The sequence below is a fragment of the Antrostomus carolinensis genome, unplaced genomic scaffold (genome assembly GCF_000700745.2).
Source record: "Antrostomus carolinensis isolate BGI_N321 unplaced genomic scaffold, ASM70074v2 scaffold939, whole genome shotgun sequence".
NCBI classification, from domain to species: domain Eukaryota; kingdom Metazoa; phylum Chordata; class Aves; order Caprimulgiformes; family Caprimulgidae; genus Antrostomus; species Antrostomus carolinensis.
Window position 1 is genome coordinate 1 of NW_010340395.1, and position 18,770 is coordinate 18,770.

General features: G+C 42.2%; 1 protein-coding gene across 1 annotated transcript in view; it reads right to left on the reverse strand.

Moving 5' to 3' along the window:
- Positions 1-332: 332 nt before the first annotated feature.
- LOC104531274 (voltage-dependent L-type calcium channel subunit alpha-1C) overlaps positions 333-18,770 on the reverse strand; it is a gene marked incomplete at its 3' end in the record, with an annotated part of 53,512 nt that continues 35,074 nt past the window's right edge. The window contains exons 14-24 of the mRNA XM_010176119.1: positions 15,093-15,152; positions 14,897-14,956; positions 11,335-11,441; positions 9,768-9,855; positions 8,543-8,650; positions 7,778-7,830; positions 7,548-7,694; positions 6,403-6,604; positions 5,165-5,317; positions 1,935-2,045; positions 333-466 (exon numbers count right to left, since the gene is read on the reverse strand). Of these exons, the coding sequence (XP_010174421.1) occupies positions 333-466; positions 1,935-2,045; positions 5,165-5,317; positions 6,403-6,604; positions 7,548-7,694; positions 7,778-7,830; positions 8,543-8,650; positions 9,768-9,855; positions 11,335-11,441; positions 14,897-14,956; positions 15,093-15,152 (1,223 nt within the window). The remainder of the gene's footprint in view (positions 467-1,934; positions 2,046-5,164; positions 5,318-6,402; positions 6,605-7,547; positions 7,695-7,777; positions 7,831-8,542; positions 8,651-9,767; positions 9,856-11,334; positions 11,442-14,896; positions 14,957-15,092; positions 15,153-18,770) is intronic.

Sequence of the window (18,770 nt, forward strand, 5' to 3'; positions counted from 1 at the left end):
CAACCCAAACCATTCCACTATTCTATGAAAAAAAATAGGAGAACTGATCCTCTCCTCCAGAAAACACCACACAGAAACACGGGGGCTCAGAGGCTGGCCTTGTCCCTGCCTGGCATGCACTACCTATACAAGCAGCAGCTGCTCTTGCTAACACATCCCTCTTCTCTATAGCTTCCCTGGAGACTAAACAAAGCAAAACTCTGTTCACAGAAGGTGGTCAATAAAAAGGACAGGTATCAACAGGTATCAAAGAGACTTCCTGACTACAGCAACCAACAGTAACAGTATATTTAGTCAGGAAAGCCCTTGTCTTTCTATCCCCCTTCACATACTTTCTGCAAGCGTTAGAATCACAGAATGTCAGGGACTGGAAGGGACCTCGATATTTGAACTGGTTGAACTTTTTCTCTAAAAGCTCAAAACAACTTCTGCTGAGAACCTCATCTTTCTCAAAGTGAACAATCACCTGTAAAGTAGAACCATGAACTCAGAAGAACATTACAAAGCCTGTGAGACACATTTCTGGGTATTTAATGTGGACATAATATTTCTATAAAGTGCCAGAAGATTTGCTTGCTAATAGACATGGTAAAAATCTCAAAAGTGAAAAGCAGTTCCCTCCTGAAAATTACAATCCCTTCTGAAACAGATGAGGATACTTCTGAATTTCTCAAGACAGTGTTTGAGATCTCAGGGGAAAAAAAAATAAAATAAAATAAAAAATCAGTCCTTCACCAGGACTGTTCAAGACGCTCCTAACTTTCAAGGGAACTACATCTGAGAAAGGACAGTGATATTTGGTTCAGGAAAAAAATGAAATTGCAACTCTTCTAAGAAGAAGTTCTAGAAAGTGTGGAAGAAGGAGAGAGTCTGGGTGGGAGTAAGGTCAACACAGAGTTAACAAGAACAAGTAAGACCAAATTCAGTGGAATTGGTGAGCAAAGTTTCTAAGTGAAGGATGACGAAGGTTTTAGGTTAGAGCTAGGAGGAGCTCTTAACTTCAGTGATCACCTAAATGTTTAACATGAAGGACAAGTATGACTGTCAGACATGGTTGTTCTTATCTTTACCAGTGTCATAACCGATGCTTCAGACAGTACTTGCCAACCCCAATGTATCAAGGTATCCCTCAAGATACAATCCCATGGATCAAGGTGCCATTGAAATGGCATAAAGTACCTGTCTTTAGGTATCTAGATTCCATTCCTTATGACATACCACTGAATTTAAACCCCAAAGAAGAAAGCTTTGTCTAATCTTAAATTATGTGTGGTCAGAGTCTTTGTCCTTGCCCTGCAGTAGCTGTGCCAACTAAGTTGGAAGAGCTTGTAGGTTATAATCATACCCTATGGTGCAGCTATACCAACAGAATGCCACGGCCCAGTAGACAGGACAATACTTTCAGACAGGACCTGCTGGGCTACTGAATATTATCCATGGAAGTCTTAAATTGAGAACTAAAGTAATCCAAACTACCACTGAGATGCAGCCCTCCCAGAAGAAACATTTTTTTCCAAAGCTCATAACTCAAAACGAGTCATGCTTGATTAACTTCACTTGGGCCAGGAGACTAATCATGGGATGCTATTTATAATTTATTTAAGGAAAGTCAGAGAGAGCATTAGAATAACATTCAGAATGGAAAGCATGTTATAGCCTTAACATAGTGTCACTTCTATAACTTAATGAAAACAGAGAACTAGGAACCTTCTCTAGTAGCAGGTGTTGTCTTTTTTTTTTTAAGTGCGTCTACTCTCCAGTGAAAAAGTTATTAAATATATGTGAGACTCCAATCCAGAGAGCAACTGTCCAGCTCAGTTCTTGATGGGGTAACAGATCAGTAAATTTCACCTCCTCCTTCTCCTCACAGCTGCCCCGCACACATGCACACACACACACAAGAGGCCAGGAAACTCTCCACCTAGAGCACCTACCTTGGGTTTGAAGGCGATTAATTTCAGGACCATCTCAACAGTGAAGAGGCCAGTGAAGAGCATGTTGAGGATATTCATGGCTTCCTTGAACATGCAGCTCTGACCGTAGTGCTGAAAAATAGCGTCCCAGCAGCAGCGTGAGGAACGGACGTAGGAGCCAGCTAGGAATCCACAGGGTCCCTGCTCATCTCCCTTCACGACGAGGTTCTCTAAAGCAAACCCCACCATTCTCACTTTTTTTTTTGTGTGTTTTTTTTCCCAGTTTAGAATTCCCATCTCCCTTCACACATAAGCATTTCCATACCTCTAGCCACTTTGGCCATTCGGCTCTCGATCGCCTATCTTATTAAAAAAACCCCAGAAATTAAAATCTGTGAGTTGGGTTTACCAAAATCACACTCATCATTCCCATTGAGGCTTCGTTATAAATTTGCATAGTGGTACAAGACAATCTGCAATTGTGTTTGTTATCTCACCCTTCCCCATCACTTGGATTACTTTTTTGTTTGATTGCTACTACTGCACAGGGAGCAGGGGTTTCACTGAGCTGTTCAGAATGATACCGACCCATTCCCCAGGTAATTACACTTAATTCAGGATTCTGCAAAGTACACGAGCAGCCCAAATCATATCTTTCCAATATGCATTATCTTGCATTTGTCAACTCTGAATCAAATTTGCAATCATGCTGCCTGTTCACTTAACTTTGTTAAGATCTTACCAAGTTACTCTCTGTCTTCTATCGATTACTTCAAAAAGTGTCTTCTGCAAATGTTGCCACTTTCACTCTTCATAGCCCTATTTCCAGGTCATTATACTTGAGACTGATTGCACTGCCTGATTGTAAGGTCATCTTCATGTTACAGGACCCCATTTGTAATTGCTTAACTTTGACAAACTTGAACCAGTTGGGATGAATTTTCATATTCTGCATTGGCTCAGGCTAAATAAATTATTTAAAGGAGTTTCAGTTAAAACAACTCAGCTACAGCTGAAAGCCAGGCCAGGGAAAAAGATATTGTTGAGGTCTTTTCAGAATTTCTTGTAACATTTTCCTTGAAATATTTTAGTACTTACAGGACTCTGCTTAAAAACTTGGAATTTTACTGGAATGTGGCTTTTGTTTTTGCTGTCCCTTATATTGTTTGACCCTAATCTGGCCACAGTACAAGCCTTTGAAAAACTGTACTTTTCTCAAGATGGACATAGACTTCCTAGAATCTCCAGAGATGCTGTGCTGCCTATGGGCTCACAAACATCTCACACCTTCTAGCTCTACCTGCCCTGGGCCTGCCATTGTCACAGCAACTGAGCATACTTCAGAGCTTCAGGCTGAACACAATAGTCCCTGTCTATTCCCTCTGACAGGAGGGCAGTAGATGCTTCAGCTGAGAGCAGAGCACTTTCTTGTGCTCATGCTGCCTCACTGCTTTGTTGGTCCCTTAGGCAAGACAACAGATGGAGCCTTTTCAATGGAAATGGGAAAGAGCTAGACAAGATGAAGAAAAACTAGGGGTGGGTCAAGAAATCTGGTGAGATTGGACTGGAGGCAGTGAGAGGAAAGAAGGTGAAAACTGTGAATATAGACTTAGACTGTTGGTGAGTGATAGGAAAGTTCTGAGGGGAGGCTGGGAGTGGGGCAAACTGGGATTGATCCAGCGGAAAATGTGGTGGTGGGATGCTAAGGTCAAAAGGGAATTTGGTGTAGAAGTGCATGGAGATGGACTCACAGTAAGAGACCAACTAGAGAAGGGAAAAAAGTTCAGCAGACAATCAAATGGAAAGGACAGAGAGAGATCAGAAAGGAGGTCCATGGAAGGGGCACCTGCAACTGGGAGTCTGTGTAGTGAGGAGAAGGAAAGGACTGGTAGTGAGGAGAAGGGAAGGACTGGTTGCAGAGTGGGAATCTGGACTGTCTGGGCCACAGAGCAGGGAAGGGAGTTCAGAGAATGACTGGGTGAAGAGGAAGGATGGGTTTCAGGAAGGAGTTTGATGGGCAAACTAGCTCTTAAACAGACAGAGTGTAGACAAGAATAGGGCTTGAGTGGCCAAAGAGACTGAGAGTGTGGAGACAGGCTTAGCAGGTGGAGTCTGGGACTTAATGAAAACGGAAGGGAGGTAAGAGAGACCTTGGGCAGAAAGAGACTGGAAGGAACAAGCCAGGAAAGTACAGACTTGGGGGATCATATAGAACAGTTTGATTGAAAGGAACTTAAGATTTCTTCCTTGTAAGCTGGCTACTTAGTAAAGGTTTTGACTCCTTCTCCTTTACTGCTGTTCCACTTGCCCTGCATGTGGTAATCTACCATCTCTATTTGCTATTCTCGTAGATCCAGCTGCAAATATTCCTTTGGTGGACTCATATTAGATGTTTGGAAAAATCTTTGCACAGTAAGGAAAATGAATGCACAGCATAGTGGGCAGTAAGGCAATCCGTTGCATCAATAGTCAAGCAAGTGAAGCAAACACCTATCAAGGAATGCTTTAGGTGGAGCTGATCCAGCCTTTCAGTGATGGGACAGACAATATGGCCTCTAGAGGTTCTGTCTAGACAGTTTCTATGGTTCTTAACACAGAATAAAGGAGACACCAGGGCCTTCCTTCTCTCTTGTCCAGTTTCCTTAATTGCTTTGTTTGCTAAAATCTTTGCTCTCTACTTTTCAACACAGAAAAGCCCAAAATCTTAAATTCAAATCTCAGGTGAGTGGCAGTTTCAGGCTTATTCCTGCATTTCACAGAAGACAAGTCAGAATTGTGAAGTAATTTTTTATAGTGGCCACTGAATTGGTCTTTGATGTAACTGTTATTTTTTTTATTTATTTGTTTATTTTTAAGGAGTTAAACCAGAATTGTTGAAAGTGTCAAGATATTAGGAGGAAGAGAACTGTGAAGTAATTTGTTATAGTGGCCACTGAATTGGTCTGTGATGTAACTTAGGGGTTTTTTTTCCTTGTTTGTTTTTAAGGAGTTAAAACAGAATTATTGAAAGTGTCAAGATATTAGGAGGAAGAGAAGGATACTAGCAGCAAAAGGAGGAGAGGCACATCCCTCATTTTAACTAAATGTCATCAGGAGTGAACATGGTACAATGGTTTTTATTACATCCCTGCCCCTTTCCCTCAAGCCATGGTGTGAAGGTGAAAGTAAGTCTCAACCTCAGCCATGTCTATATTTTCCCCAACCAAATCTAATAATTCATCACCTGTAAAGTTTTCTGCTTGTTTACTTACTTGCATGGCCAGGCAGATGGTGTTCAGCAAAACGAACATCAGGTATTCAAAATAGGTGGAGTTGACCACGTACCAAACTTTGTACTGGTATTGGTTTTTAGGGATGTATCTCCGCAGGGGTCGGGCCTTCAGGGCATATTCTACACACTGGCGCTGTGAAGGAGGCAGGGGAGATTTAAAAATCAAAACCAAAATACAGGGTTCATCAGCTACCTCCCAAATGTAAGCAAAATATAACATGTTTCAAGTTCTTTACTGAAATGAAAGTGCTTGGTAGAAGATTTCTTTTAGGTCAAAATCTGACTGTGTATATTCTACCTGTTGAAGAATTCCTGTCCTGGTTTTGCTAGGACAGAGCTAATTTTCTTCTTAGCAGCTAGAACAGCCCTGTGTTTTGGTTTCAGTATGGCATTTGTTAGGAGAAGAATGTTGATAACATACTCATGTTTTTAGTTGTTACGGGACGACAAAGGACAATTCCAACTTCTCCATGTTTTGCTAGTCTGCAGGTGCAAAGGACTCAGTAATTAGCAAAACCAAACTGGCATTTGCGTATGCCAATGGGATATTCCATATCATATAACTTAATGTTCACTATATAAATGAGGGCTGACCAGAAAGCTAGGGGATTCTCTCAGATTGCTTGGGCTCTCTTCTGGGACTGCAGTTCTGATTTCCAGATTGCCTCTGATCTGGGATCACTATCTGGGGACAGGCTGGGCATTGGTTGGCGGGTAGCGAGCAATTGCACTGGGCATCACTCATTTGTATATTCTATTATTACTGTTATTACCATTATTATTTTAAATTATCAGTTTATTTCAATTATTAAACTGTTTTTCTCTCAACCCACAAGTTTTCACACTTTTAGCCTTTGATTCTCTACCCCATCCCATCAGGGAAGGGTGAACGAGTGCCTGTTTGGTGTTTGGCTGCCAGCCAGGCTAAAACTACCACAGTTCCATACACATTCACTTTGTCCAGACAATGTTGTCATACTCATCTAATCTCAGTGAACCAAATGGTACAGAACACATTTTTAAGTAAATGTTGTCCCTTGAGCAAATCTTACAGCAAGATTTTTTTTCACCTGACTCCTGAAAGGTGGCAGTGAATCCAGCTTAGTGTTTTATCTTGTTGGCCGTCTTCACATGTTCTTCTCTGTGCGTATTTCTCTCTTAAATACTTATTCTCAATGTATTTTCTACCTTTAGTGGCAACAAGTTGTTGTAAATTACCTGGTTTTTGTCCAGCTCACAGTTCTTGTACTCTTGTTCTCCTTGTTCCTGAAATGTGACGATGACGAAACCAACGAAGATGTTCATCATGAAGAAAGCAATGATGATGATGTAGATAATAAAGAAGATGGAGATCTCAACCCTGTGATTATAGATGGGTCCCACATCCTCCATGTGGGAATCAATGGACCTATACAGCAACCTGAAAGCAAACAGGAGCCCGATGCAGAGAAAATCTGCAACTGCCTTGAGGCCTTACAGGTGATGTTATGAAGTTTAACTTTGTGATTTTCTTCTACTTCTATCAAAATTACTTCACTCACAGATGTGCAGCCCTGCTGTGAACCGAGTGTAAACTCTTGTAAAAGAGAAAACATGGCTCTTACTAACTTTATACATTTGAACCCATTCAGGGGTGAAATATTTTCACAGTTGAACAATTAAAATTTTAAACAAAAGCATGCCCTTCAGTTAACAGAAGACAGTTAACAGAGAATCTGTGTTGTTGGGAACTGAGTTTTGTGAGAAAGGGGGATCTCAGCACTTTTAACATTTATTAACACTGCTGTTGGCATCACCTAGTGACACAGTTCAGGGTCAGCCTCCTGATAGCCTGCATGCCCGTGTCACTCGGACAGAGTGGAGCTGTGAGAGCCCCTGTGGCACAGAGAGCACAGCCTGGTAAGACAACCCACGTCTGCCTGTACTGCAGAGATAGCACTGCCTTGTTTCATATTGCCCTGATGGCTCCATTGGGAAACGTGCAACACCAAGCAATACCAGCAAGTGCCTGACAGGCATTTTATATCCATTTATATATATATAATATTTGTAACAAATATTGCTATCACTGCTACTACTGGCAATCATTTTTTCAAATATTGCTATCACTGCTACTACTGGCAATCATTTTTTAAGAGCTGAGCTGTGCACAGTTTGCACGTACAGGAACAGCAATTCCTGTGGGCCATGAGGAATTTACAAAGTACTTAACACTACAATACCTGCTGGTACTATCGCTACATTTAATGCTTTAGGCTTCTTTAAATACTTCAAATGGGAAAGACTATGCTCTGCATTTGAATTTTCTCTTTTGAAATGAATGAAGACATTACTAGTGTTGCTCTGGCCCAAGAAGTACTCACTCTGGCCAGCCCTCAAAGGTTGAGACAGTGAAGAGAGCCATCATGGCAGTCAAGACGTTGTCGAAGTCAAACTTGCTGTTCTCCCAGCTCCGGGGCTGTATCATCGGTTGGTTGACCTCACCGTCCTTGTATGTAATGTAATATCCTCTGTGGATGATAGAACATTCCAGTATGAGGCCCTGAGCATGGGTGGCCTGGGAAGGGTGTTAACTGGGAAAGGTCAGACTCACCTGCATTCTGCTGCTGTCTGCTTGGAGCTATCAGTGCAGCTGTACAGCTTGCCCTTGAAAAGGAAGAAAGAGGAATGAAGCTTCCTTTCCTGACAATGCAAGGGTTAGTTGGGGCAGATCATGGAGCAAGAAGACAACATTTACTCCTTGCTTAACCAACTATGAGTATGTTTACATGCTCTTTTGCAGGTAGATGTGAGCAAACTGGATCGATAGTTGCCTTCATCTGGGTAATCCAGAGCACAGGCTTTCATCTGCTTGCACCGTACTTTTATGTATATCTCTTGAGGTGCATGACCACTGCGTGCTGCAGGACACTGGTTGTCAGAAGGGTGGTGAAGGGCAAAGAAATAAAAAGCAGATAGAAAGAAGTGAATGAATAACCTCCTGTGATTATCTGGCATGCCCTTTTATCTACAAGAGGATAGACAGCCCGCAAGTACCAGTCCTGTAGGACATCCCCCTTCACTTCCCTGGCACTAAGTCACGCCACAAGCTGTTTAGGGAAGAAGAATGTTACTGATTTTACTGTTGATTTCTTATGATTACAGCTGAAGGGTAAAAGTTTTGAATATGCTTGGTCCAGTTTTGGGGAACTCCTGGTAGCAGGAGCCCAGGTAACACTATCAGTGTCCCAAATGTTTTGTCTTTCACTGAGAAGACTTCATCTCCCCTTCCTCAGGGTTCTTCATACTATTTTTCTTCCCACCCCAGAATACAGCTCAGTGTAATGGATGAATGAATGAGTGGGCCGAGTGGTTTTACCTTAAACAACTGAACTCCAATGCAGGCAAACATGAACTGCAGCAAAGTGGTGACAATCACAATGTTTCCAATGGTTCGGATGGCGACAAACACGCACTGGACCACATGCTGCAAAAGGAAGGTAGGAACAAAAGTAACTTGCAGGATTGTTCTGAGCTGCTCTGGCTAAGGGAGAAGCCCAAGGCTAACAATACAAATAAAATAATTTCATTTAACTATTGCCCATTAAGTAGTGTCTCAGGAAAGAGGAGAGAAGACCAGCTGATTAAGTTCCCCACTGTACTCTTAGAAGCAGGCAGAAAGGGATAGGGAAATACCAGAGCTCTGCTCTTTGAAACTTTCAGTAGCACTGACTTACATAGTTGGGCACCCACCATCCCACTGGAAGGAGTTTATCTAATAGGCTTGTAAGTCCATCCTAGAAAACCACATCATTTAACCTTAGTGGTGATGCTGGGCCACCCAGTTGGAAAGCAGCTTGGCAGAGAAGGACCTGGGGATCATAGCAGACACCAAGTTGAACAAGAGCCCTCACTGCAAAGAAGGCAAATGGTATCCTGGGCTGCAATAGGCAAAGTGTTGCCAGTAGGTTGGGGGAGATGATCCTTCTCCTCTACTCAGCACTGGTGAGGCCACATCTGGAGTACTGGGTCCAGTTCTGGGCTCCTCAGTACAAGAGAGACATGGAGGTACTGGAGGGAGTTCAGCTAAGGGCCACAAAGATGATAAAGGGACTGGAGCATCCCTCTCCTGAGGAAAGGCTGAGAGAGCTGGGACTGTTTAGAGATGAGAAGGCTTGAGGGAGTCTTGTCAGTGTATATAAATACCAGAAGGGAGGGTTCAAAGAAGACAGAGCCAGGCTCTTTTCAGTGGTGCCCACCGACAGGACAAGAGGCAATGGGCACAAACAGAAACACAGGAGGTTCATCTGGACACTGGGTAACAGTTTTTTACTGAGGGTGACTGAGCATTGGAACAGGTTGCCCAGAGAGGTTGTGCTGTCTCCCTCCTTGGAGATATTCAAAAGCCATCTGGGCATGGTTCTGGGCAACCTGCTTTTGGTGGCCCTGCTTGAGCAGGGCTGTCAGACAAGACAAACTTGGTCCCTTCCAACCCCAACCATTCTGTGATTCTGCTGAAACACTACTTGATTCATTGCAAAAGTCCTTGTAGCTTGGAATAACTTGAATTTATGGTTTACAGAATACATTGGGACTGTTCTAACCTTTAGTCCTTTGGCTCTGTTGATGGCCCTCAGTGGTCTAAGCACTCGCAGAACACGCAGGATCTTCACCACATTGATGGCACTAGACCTGAAAGAAAGTATTGGAAGGTTTGAGAGATACAGCAATATAGGGGGTGTCCTGCGAGGGCAGATGGATTTCACCCACTCCTTGTTCGAAATCCTACATAGCTTTAGACTGCTTAGGACAGTTAGAGAGTCAACTCCTTACTACAGCACATCAGGGGTAAAGAAACTACTCTCTGATGTTATCTTCATAGGTCTAGCTTCCTGCTCTGGACAGGCTCAGTATCCATTCTCCTGGCTTTCACATCTCTGTTGTATTAATGAAGGGAATAGAACATGGGTAAGGTAGTTTTTGAAGCAGGGCAAGCTGCCAAATACTCTGTAGATATCTAATGGAAATTGTGCCAAGATGTAGTCATCACAAGACATTTTTCAGATAAGGCTCATAGAAGCACTCTGCTGAAATATTCATAGAAGAGCAGAAACTCCAGATGACTCCAGCATTAAAGGTACACCATCCACCTGGAGTTTGATCCTGCAGTGTGTTTGGCCTCTGATCCCACAAATTCATCGTGTACATAAATTTAAGGATGTGGAAACTCCCACTCAATTGATTAGGATGACTTAAGTACTTCATTTCGAGTACTAAACACAACTATCTACTACAACAAAGCTCTCTGCATCTTCCAAGACTAAAACCCTGGCTGAGAATCTTCTCCATGTTGTATGACATCAGGCCCTCCTAGTGATTTTGGGAACAGGTTTTTTTTGCTAACATGTTAAGGGCCTCGTTAGGTCTGTAAGAATGAAACAGCAGGTCAAAACAAGCACTGTGCCATTCTCAATTCTTTGACTGAAGGCCCAACGGACCTGACAAATCCTTCTGCTTGACTTAGCTCTAGAACATCATGCACGTGAGCTGCTAACTTGTAATGGTAACAAATGGAAGCTTATTTCTTAACAGATGCGATATTACTTAGGAAACTCCCTATCTGACATAAACTTCCACATAGCCAAGTAAATCTGTAAACTTATTAAGTAAATTAACAGATCAACCAACAGCAAGTGGCACAGCAGAAGCAGGATCAACTGTGACTGCCACAGTACTCCACTCATGCAGCTCATCAAGTGCTTGACCGTCTTCCATTGACCAAAACCCACATCTTAGGAAGTAGCAAAACATTAGCACCTCAAAGAGGCTATGAGAGCTCTAGGAGGAAACAATACACCACTTAACTGTCCTGAACTGACACAAAGAACCAGGGATCTTGAAACAAAGCTAAGTGTCATGTTTCCCAATGGACCAAGTTTCTTGTTCTCATTTGCTCCTTCTGGAAGATCCTCCCAGAAGAGGTCACTAGTGTAGCATTTTCCAATTATTACCTTCCCTCCTGAGGATGGATTTTAGTGGTCTTGAATCATCTGAGAAAAACACTTCCAACCTCATGAGAGAAATCTCACCCTGATAAGACAATAAGCAGTGGTATCACCTCCCAACCCCTATGATCCCAAAAAACCAGCCAGTTGGAAATAGCTCACTCACTGGATCCCAAAAGAGATGAGAGAAACGCTGACCACCAGAAGGTCCAAGATGTTGAAATAGTTTCTGCAGAAGGAGCCCTTATGGAGGAAAGCCCCGTATGCAGTCATCTGCAGGAAGGCACATGAAGACACAAACACACTTTGCCATTAGCATCTGTTCAGAAACCAAACCCATCTGGTTGTGCTCAGAATATATAACTGGGGGAAGGGGCAGTATTTTGAACACAGCAGGCAATTTACCCCCAGACCCCAAAGGAGAAGTTGAGTCCCCATTGAAAGAAAAGAGTGAAGAGGACAGTAAGGTAACTGTGAAAGACTTAACTAGGGAAAGCCAATACTAAGCTCAGTGAGGAAAAGAGGCCCTTTGAGTGCATAGAGTATGTAATATTCAGAAGCAGCAAAGCAGCACAATAACTGCTTGCAAAAACTGATACTATATATATATATAGTATCTGTATATATAACTCTTTGCAATTATATTCTTTTCCCTTCTCCTTCAATGGCAGAGGACACTCGTCAGTAAGATGCTCATATTATTTAAAGGCCTTTTAAGCTAAATTGAATTTTAAAAATCTAAAATAAAAAGGGCTCTTATGTAATGTTTTTCAATGCTTAGACCAGCTGTAGTGGACAGTTGAGTTCTCTTCCCTCCATAGAGAAAAAACAGAATCGCTCAGGGCTTTGATGGTTTAGAGCTGAACTGAAGCAACAGGAAGAATTCCTGCTCTCTTCGGTTTGCTCCTTCTGTTCAGCTCAATCCTATATCTCTTTTCTGACCCTTATCCAGCTTCCTTCATTTTTATTCTAGAAGCAATTGCATTTTCCCCTTGGTTTTCCTTAAAAAGCCCAAGGAAAAATTCCTCAGAACAGAGTGGTTTATTTGTGGAGGTAAATCATGAACATCACCCAGTAGAGGAAAGGAAAGATTTTTACATATTTTACAAGGGACTCTCTGCCCCATCTGGGTATGAAGGGGTACCGAATACCTGCTGGTGTTGGGGAGAATGTCACAGTTCCAGAACTGGATTAAGTGACAGTTTAAACAGAACTGGTTCTCAGCCACAATGTCAGACCTAAACACTTCTGAGCTCAGAATTTGAATTTTAGACTGAGCTTAGTTACAGAACGTGACTAAATGAGTCTGGAATGGTTAAAGAGGGTGAGGTGATGGGGGTATTTGTACCACCTACCTTAGGCTCGTGAGTGATCTAATGTAGCTGCTTTGAAGAATCCCCATCCCCACAACTGCTAATCTCCCTCCATTACCTGGGTTAGGAACACAGGCTTCTAAATTTGGTCCTTTGGATCTCCTCTAAGTTAGATGTCTAAAGTAACTTGGAGCAGACACCATGAGACTGTTCCTCAATGACAAGCTCTAGCCAGACTCCCAGCTGAGAAGTGTCAACTGGAAATTCAAAACTGGAGTTTTTGTGGCTCCTGCTAGCAGCTGAGGATGGCATCCCTGCTAGTGGTTTTCCAGCCATGCCTACCTGTGACAACTTTATCCAGAGGAGGGTGGAAGGGCACATGGTATATCAGATTAATTTTTTTTCACCAAACATCCATGACGTCAGGGAACTGACTATAAATCAGTCAGACAGAACTTAGAAGGGAAGGAAGTATAAACTCTGGTCTTGGCATAGAATTTATACTTATAGACACATTCAATTGGGAAAGGGGTTCTTGCCATAACAAAGGTGGTAAAGATGCCCTTTACTGGTTAGATTTTGTATGGCAATCTTGAAAGAAAGGAGACACCATTGAAATCAGGAGGGGAAGCTCTGCTGAGTTTAAGTTCAATACAAACTGTGGTTCTCTCAAGCTTGTTGAGAGATTTTGTTATCTCAGAAGAGACTCTCAAAGAGTGTCTATCTATGTCTGCCTCCCATCTGGGGCATGGAACAAGCTTTTAGGGCACCAATTAAAAAAACCCAACCTGTTGGTCACCTTGCTAACACTCACTAGACTCTACCATGTCAATGTGAGGCTTGTAGGTGTCATCAGCAACATGAGGGCAGATGAAGCTTGTTTCTTTACAGCCTTGAACATTCTATGGCCATTTATTCTTTTGTTTCTTACCATTTACAGTAACTTTGCTGTTAGGCAAAAACATTCTGCTCAATGCAAGGCAGCAGAGAAACATGCTCTGAGAAACCGAGCAACCTGTGAGGCAGGAACTGACAGGGTAAGAAGAGAAGAATTTCTTAAACTTTTGTAGTCCTTGCACTCCTCTTCTACTTGAACCCAGAGAATATCTGGGGTGTTGATATAAAGCCACTGAAGTTATCAGGACATGGGGAAGGCTCAGGTACTACGTGGTACACTCCCCTGATGCAAAGAGAGCAATACACCAATGGCTTGGGTTCGGTTCTGCTTTCACCGAAGTCATTAAGTGTGTTACCATTTGCTCCAGTGGGAGCAGAATTAGTAACTGGAAGTTCAAACAGGTGCCTTGAACGATGGTTTTGTTTTTAAATGTTCCTTTTTTGATTTGGTGTGTGCATGTTCAGACTTATTGTGTAAATGCAGACGTGCACTGCACACAAGCGTAACACATACACCTCTTTGGAGAACGCTATGGCTTTAGTGATTGTAAGTCATATCAAAAAGAACATCTCTACAAAAATATGCAGGGGCCACCCTGCTTGCCAGCCTCCAGCATGGATACTGTTATTTGGGTCTTGAGCTGTAAGATTTGAGCAGCTCTAAGGCACTGTCTGCCAGCACTTAGAACTAGCTTGCTGAGAAAAAAACCAAGCTGCCAAGTGAACCTAGCATTTAGAAAGCCAGAACTTTGCTCAATTACTGTTATTTAAATTATTAGCCTACCAATTTGGGAAAATTAGAGTTAAGAACAAGGCAGCCTATTTTTATTTTCTTCTAAGCTAAACCATTCTCCTGCACATTTCCCTTGGTATAGAGCATGTTCCTGGGAAACGGGGAGCCAGGTTTCATACAGGCAATGCAGCAATTCTCATTTGTAGCTACAGTCCTTGGTGTTTCAGTAATTTGTACTCTTGGTTACCTCTCCACACCTAAAAATTAAGCTTCTGCACTGCACTCCCTGTCTCCTACTTGTCTGTGCACCCTGTAACCTTACAGAAGTCACTGGCCGCCTTCTAGCCTGGCCTCATGACTTGTGCAGAAGAGAAACCTTCTCTTTGGGTTGTAGCATGTGTAAGAGGAGGTGTATGTGCTCAGGGTTTCTTGCAGAGTGAACAAATCCTGTTTTGGAAAGATGGGCCAGGGTAGAGAGGGAAATTTATGGGGTGATGCCTTTTTTTCTTGGTCCCCTCTTATTTTTCCCCAACAGGATCACCCTTTCATTGTGATTCCTCTAATAAGCATTGTTTTGATATAGGCCCTGAATTACAAGTTTGAAATACCAAAAATTTTACAGAAGACTTTTTAAGCAGCTAGCAAAATGATAAAATCAAAAGATAAACCATCCTTTGTGTAGAGACAGTAATGGGGTTAAAAAAAAAAGAAAGAAAGAAAAAGAGAGCAATAGAGAGCAAGAAAGAAAGAAAGGAGAAAACGAGTGTATTGCTCAGATTGGTTACCTTAAGAATAATTTCTAATGTAAAGATACTAGTGAAGACATAGTCTGCATTGCCTAGGATCTGAAAAATAAGCACAATCGGGTTAGTGGTACTGAGCGTGACCCAGGAACAAACAGGCGTGTGTGTTAGCAACAGAGAGTGGCAGAAAACTAGTAAGCTCGTGAACAAGTAATGGTAGAGAAGATGGGCACTTTACCTTCAGAGCAATTTCAATGGTGAAAATGACAGTAAAAACTATATCAAAATAAAAGAGAATCTGTAAAAACAAAAGGGAATAGGAGCAGGGAGGGTAGATCAGTGACTGATCGCTTGAACGGGAAATCACAGTTCAAAATCAAATACATATGTCTTTTAACAAGGGAACAAGGAGGATTAGATAGGAAATGGTTTTGAAACGACGTCCTGTTGAATGCAGTGAAGGTCCTGGCACAGAGAACAAGCAGCACATTACATGAAATCCTCTCTGAGTTACAATCCCATGAAGGCTCTAGAGGCAAAATAACTTTTTGGTTGTTGTTGTTGTTGTAGGATTCTCTCTTTTTTTTTTTCTTTTTTTTTTTTGTAGGATTCTCTCTTTTTTTTTTTAATTCTGATAAAGAACAGACGATTCAAGGGTTTTCCCCAAACAGACTTTCAAACTGAGAAGACAAGGACACCTGGTCTCTCAGTGGAAAACATCAGATCCCTTCCTCTTAACTTCTATTCAGGCTTGGTCTGTGCCACTTGCAAAGGATGATTCAAGGGTTTTCCCCAAATAGATTTTCAAACTAAGACAAGAACACCTGGTCTCTCAGTGGAAAACATCAGACCCCTTCCTCTTAACTTCCATTCAGGCTTGGTCTGTGCCACTTGCAAAGGAAGAAAAGCAAACTGCAAATTCATGCTCTAGCTGTTTTTTTTTCCCCTCTATCCTGACTTGCCCTGGATTAGGATGAATAACACTCCGCCAATTGAACAGAATCCCAGCTCTTGTATTGCAAACATAAAGTGCTAAAGGTGCCTAATTTAGATCTTGCACCTTCCTATGGGCATCCTGGATAACAGGCAGACTGAAACACTCGTAATTCCCATGAACTCGGACCCAGTGGTGGGGATACTGGTGGCATGCACAGCACACCACAAAAAAATGGCCCTAGAGTGTCACAGAAGGCAACAGCAAGTCTGGAAGTACAAAGTGATTTTCCAAGTAACATCATCAAGGAGAGAAACGTCTTTCACTGCTTATCAACTGACAGCCCACAAAAGCAAATGGGAACTTTCTCATTGACTAATGGGACCAGAATTGAACCCTCTTTGTTTCCAATGTATTCCATCATCCCAAGCCATTTTAGTGTTATCTACACTACAAGTGGTGAAAATCAAAAGTATCCTGCCCTTGGATTACTGTTGTTTTAGCCTAACCAAGTTCTAAACTGGAAGGCCAATATTCAGGAGCTGTAGAAAACTGATCATTTGTGAAATTGAAAACTTTACTGATAAACCACTAATAAACATACAGCACTAAACTGCCCTCTCCCATCCCACAGGTGTTTATTGCATCTCAATGCCTGTACCTAAATTCAGATTTATAGGTGGCTATATTCTTACAGCTCAGTATGCCACGGACAGAGGGGTAGCTACTCTAAACTCCAGGGTTCTATTAGATTGCACCATTTAAGCATGATCTAAATCAGGATTAATCTGCAGACACTGAATGTCAAATGGGGGGATGTATCACTTGCTGCTACTGTGCAACTTAAAATTCTTCAGGTCACTGCTCAATTTTTGACCCCAAATTGTTCTCACGTCTTCAAGGCCGTCTTGGGCTCTATCAGTTTTTGCAATTTAGAGAATTAAAAGAGGGCCATTTCAAGGATGGACAGATCTCAATTGCATCCTATATTAATTTACACACATTATAACTGGAAATGTCTCCTTACATTGCTGCCTTGTAGGTCCTGACATTTGGTTATTATATCAATGGAATAATTTTATAATCAATGGGCCAGATTCATAGGTACTCTAGGCTGCTCTGCATGACTCCACCAACATAAAGCAGCCATAAACTTGATTAAAATAGATGATTAAGCTGTACCTGCAGCTGCTTTATATCACTAGAGCATTGCAAAGCAGCTAGAGCATACTGGTGAATCTGGCCCCAAATCTACAGCTAGCAAAGACGTCCCCTATAGATGAAATCATGTCTAATGAAAATGACCACTGCTCCACCTACGCAGGCAGCACCATTTATCAGCAGGCGTATTTATTATTATCTAAATGTGAATTTACTCTAGAATATATTAAAATAAATGAGCATCATGCCAAGGTACAAACGGGAGCAGATTGTGAGCGCAAAGTCTTAGGACTTGCACGGGGCTTTAAAGGTTGTTTGATCAAACTGGGGAGGCACTTCCAAACCTTGCTGCCTGAGCCCTGTGTGACACAAGAAAGACACAGGCACTAGCTCCCCCAGGGAGAGAAGCAGTGTCCAAGCCTCTTCGTTAGCCCTTGCTGGAGGACATTCTCTCTGTTCCTGTCTTCTGCTCTGGGACAGTTTGTGTCGATAGCAGCACTAGTCTGCATGAGTCCTTGTGCACAGGTTAATGCCCGATTATGCTGCCCCACAGTGAAGGCAGAGGCAGTTAGTTTGCTTTCAGCTTGATTTCTTTCTTTCTTTCCTTCCCAGGCCTCTGCGTGGGCGCAGGGCAGGACATAATCTTACTCTTCTACTGTCAAAATGTAAAGGCAGACCATATTTGCAACCCAAACATCTTGTCAGTGTCCCCTTGTATCATACATTTTAAACACCTGTACCTGCAAAAATTAAACACACATTTTCATGCAACATGAGCGGCTTCAAATACACAAGACAATATTTTGACCCAAACTGTCAGCTCTTTTATCCAGGACAATCAGCTTTGATTACTTTTTTCCCCCTCATTTAAGTCTCTCTCCTACAGATTCTGATGCAGCTTTTGTGGCATGTCAGAAGCCCATACGCCAGCTGACATCATGCTGCAGCACTAATATATATTGACATACATTTATCCCTGCATGGTGGGCACGCTCAGCTGTTCACAAGTGGGTCATTGGTGGCACAGGTTTGACCCTATTATTTAGTACCCTCCTTCAGGACAAAATGCAAAGCAGCTTTGAGATAAGCTCAGGAATAAACCTCCATTAACACCTTCTCCACATGCATATATGCTTTTAAATGCATGCTAAGGCCACAGTATTTCAGAGAGGTAGAACAGGTAGAACACTGAACCTTAAATTAAGGTTTTATTATTAAACAACAACAAAAAAATCTGTCCCACTCTTTAAAACCTAACAAACTCTTCCAACATGAAGGCACCAAAATGCCACTGCAGACACCAGAGATCAGGAGTCTCCTGTACAACTGATGACTCTTCTGGTTTCTGCAATGAATCCTGATTAATAGAAACAGCTACTGGCCAAGTTAAGGGAGCACTGAACTTTTCAAAAGGCTAATAAGAATGGTCAGGAAAGAAGGTGAGAATGTATCTCCATGCTGATTGCCTTCCTCTCCTTCCCCCAGGCTGGTGAGGAGCACAGCATATTTTCGGAGGATTATCTCAAATTTAATAATGGCTTTGCAGCTTGTGTTCAAATAGCCTGATTCTAACCTTGATGACACCAATTTCCCTCAGAGTGACTGCATCAAACTCAGAAATGTTACTCCTGATTTACACCAGTGTGAACAAAGTGAAAATCAGGCCCTGGGCTTTTTTTGTTTGAAAGAAAGCATGTGGCAGGAGAGCAAATGTTCCAAAGGTAACCTCCAAAACCCCCAAATTAAAATTATCTGTATCCAAATCAATGTTTCTACAGACCATTTCTAATGCCTTAAACCTGGAAACAACAATTTTGCTTC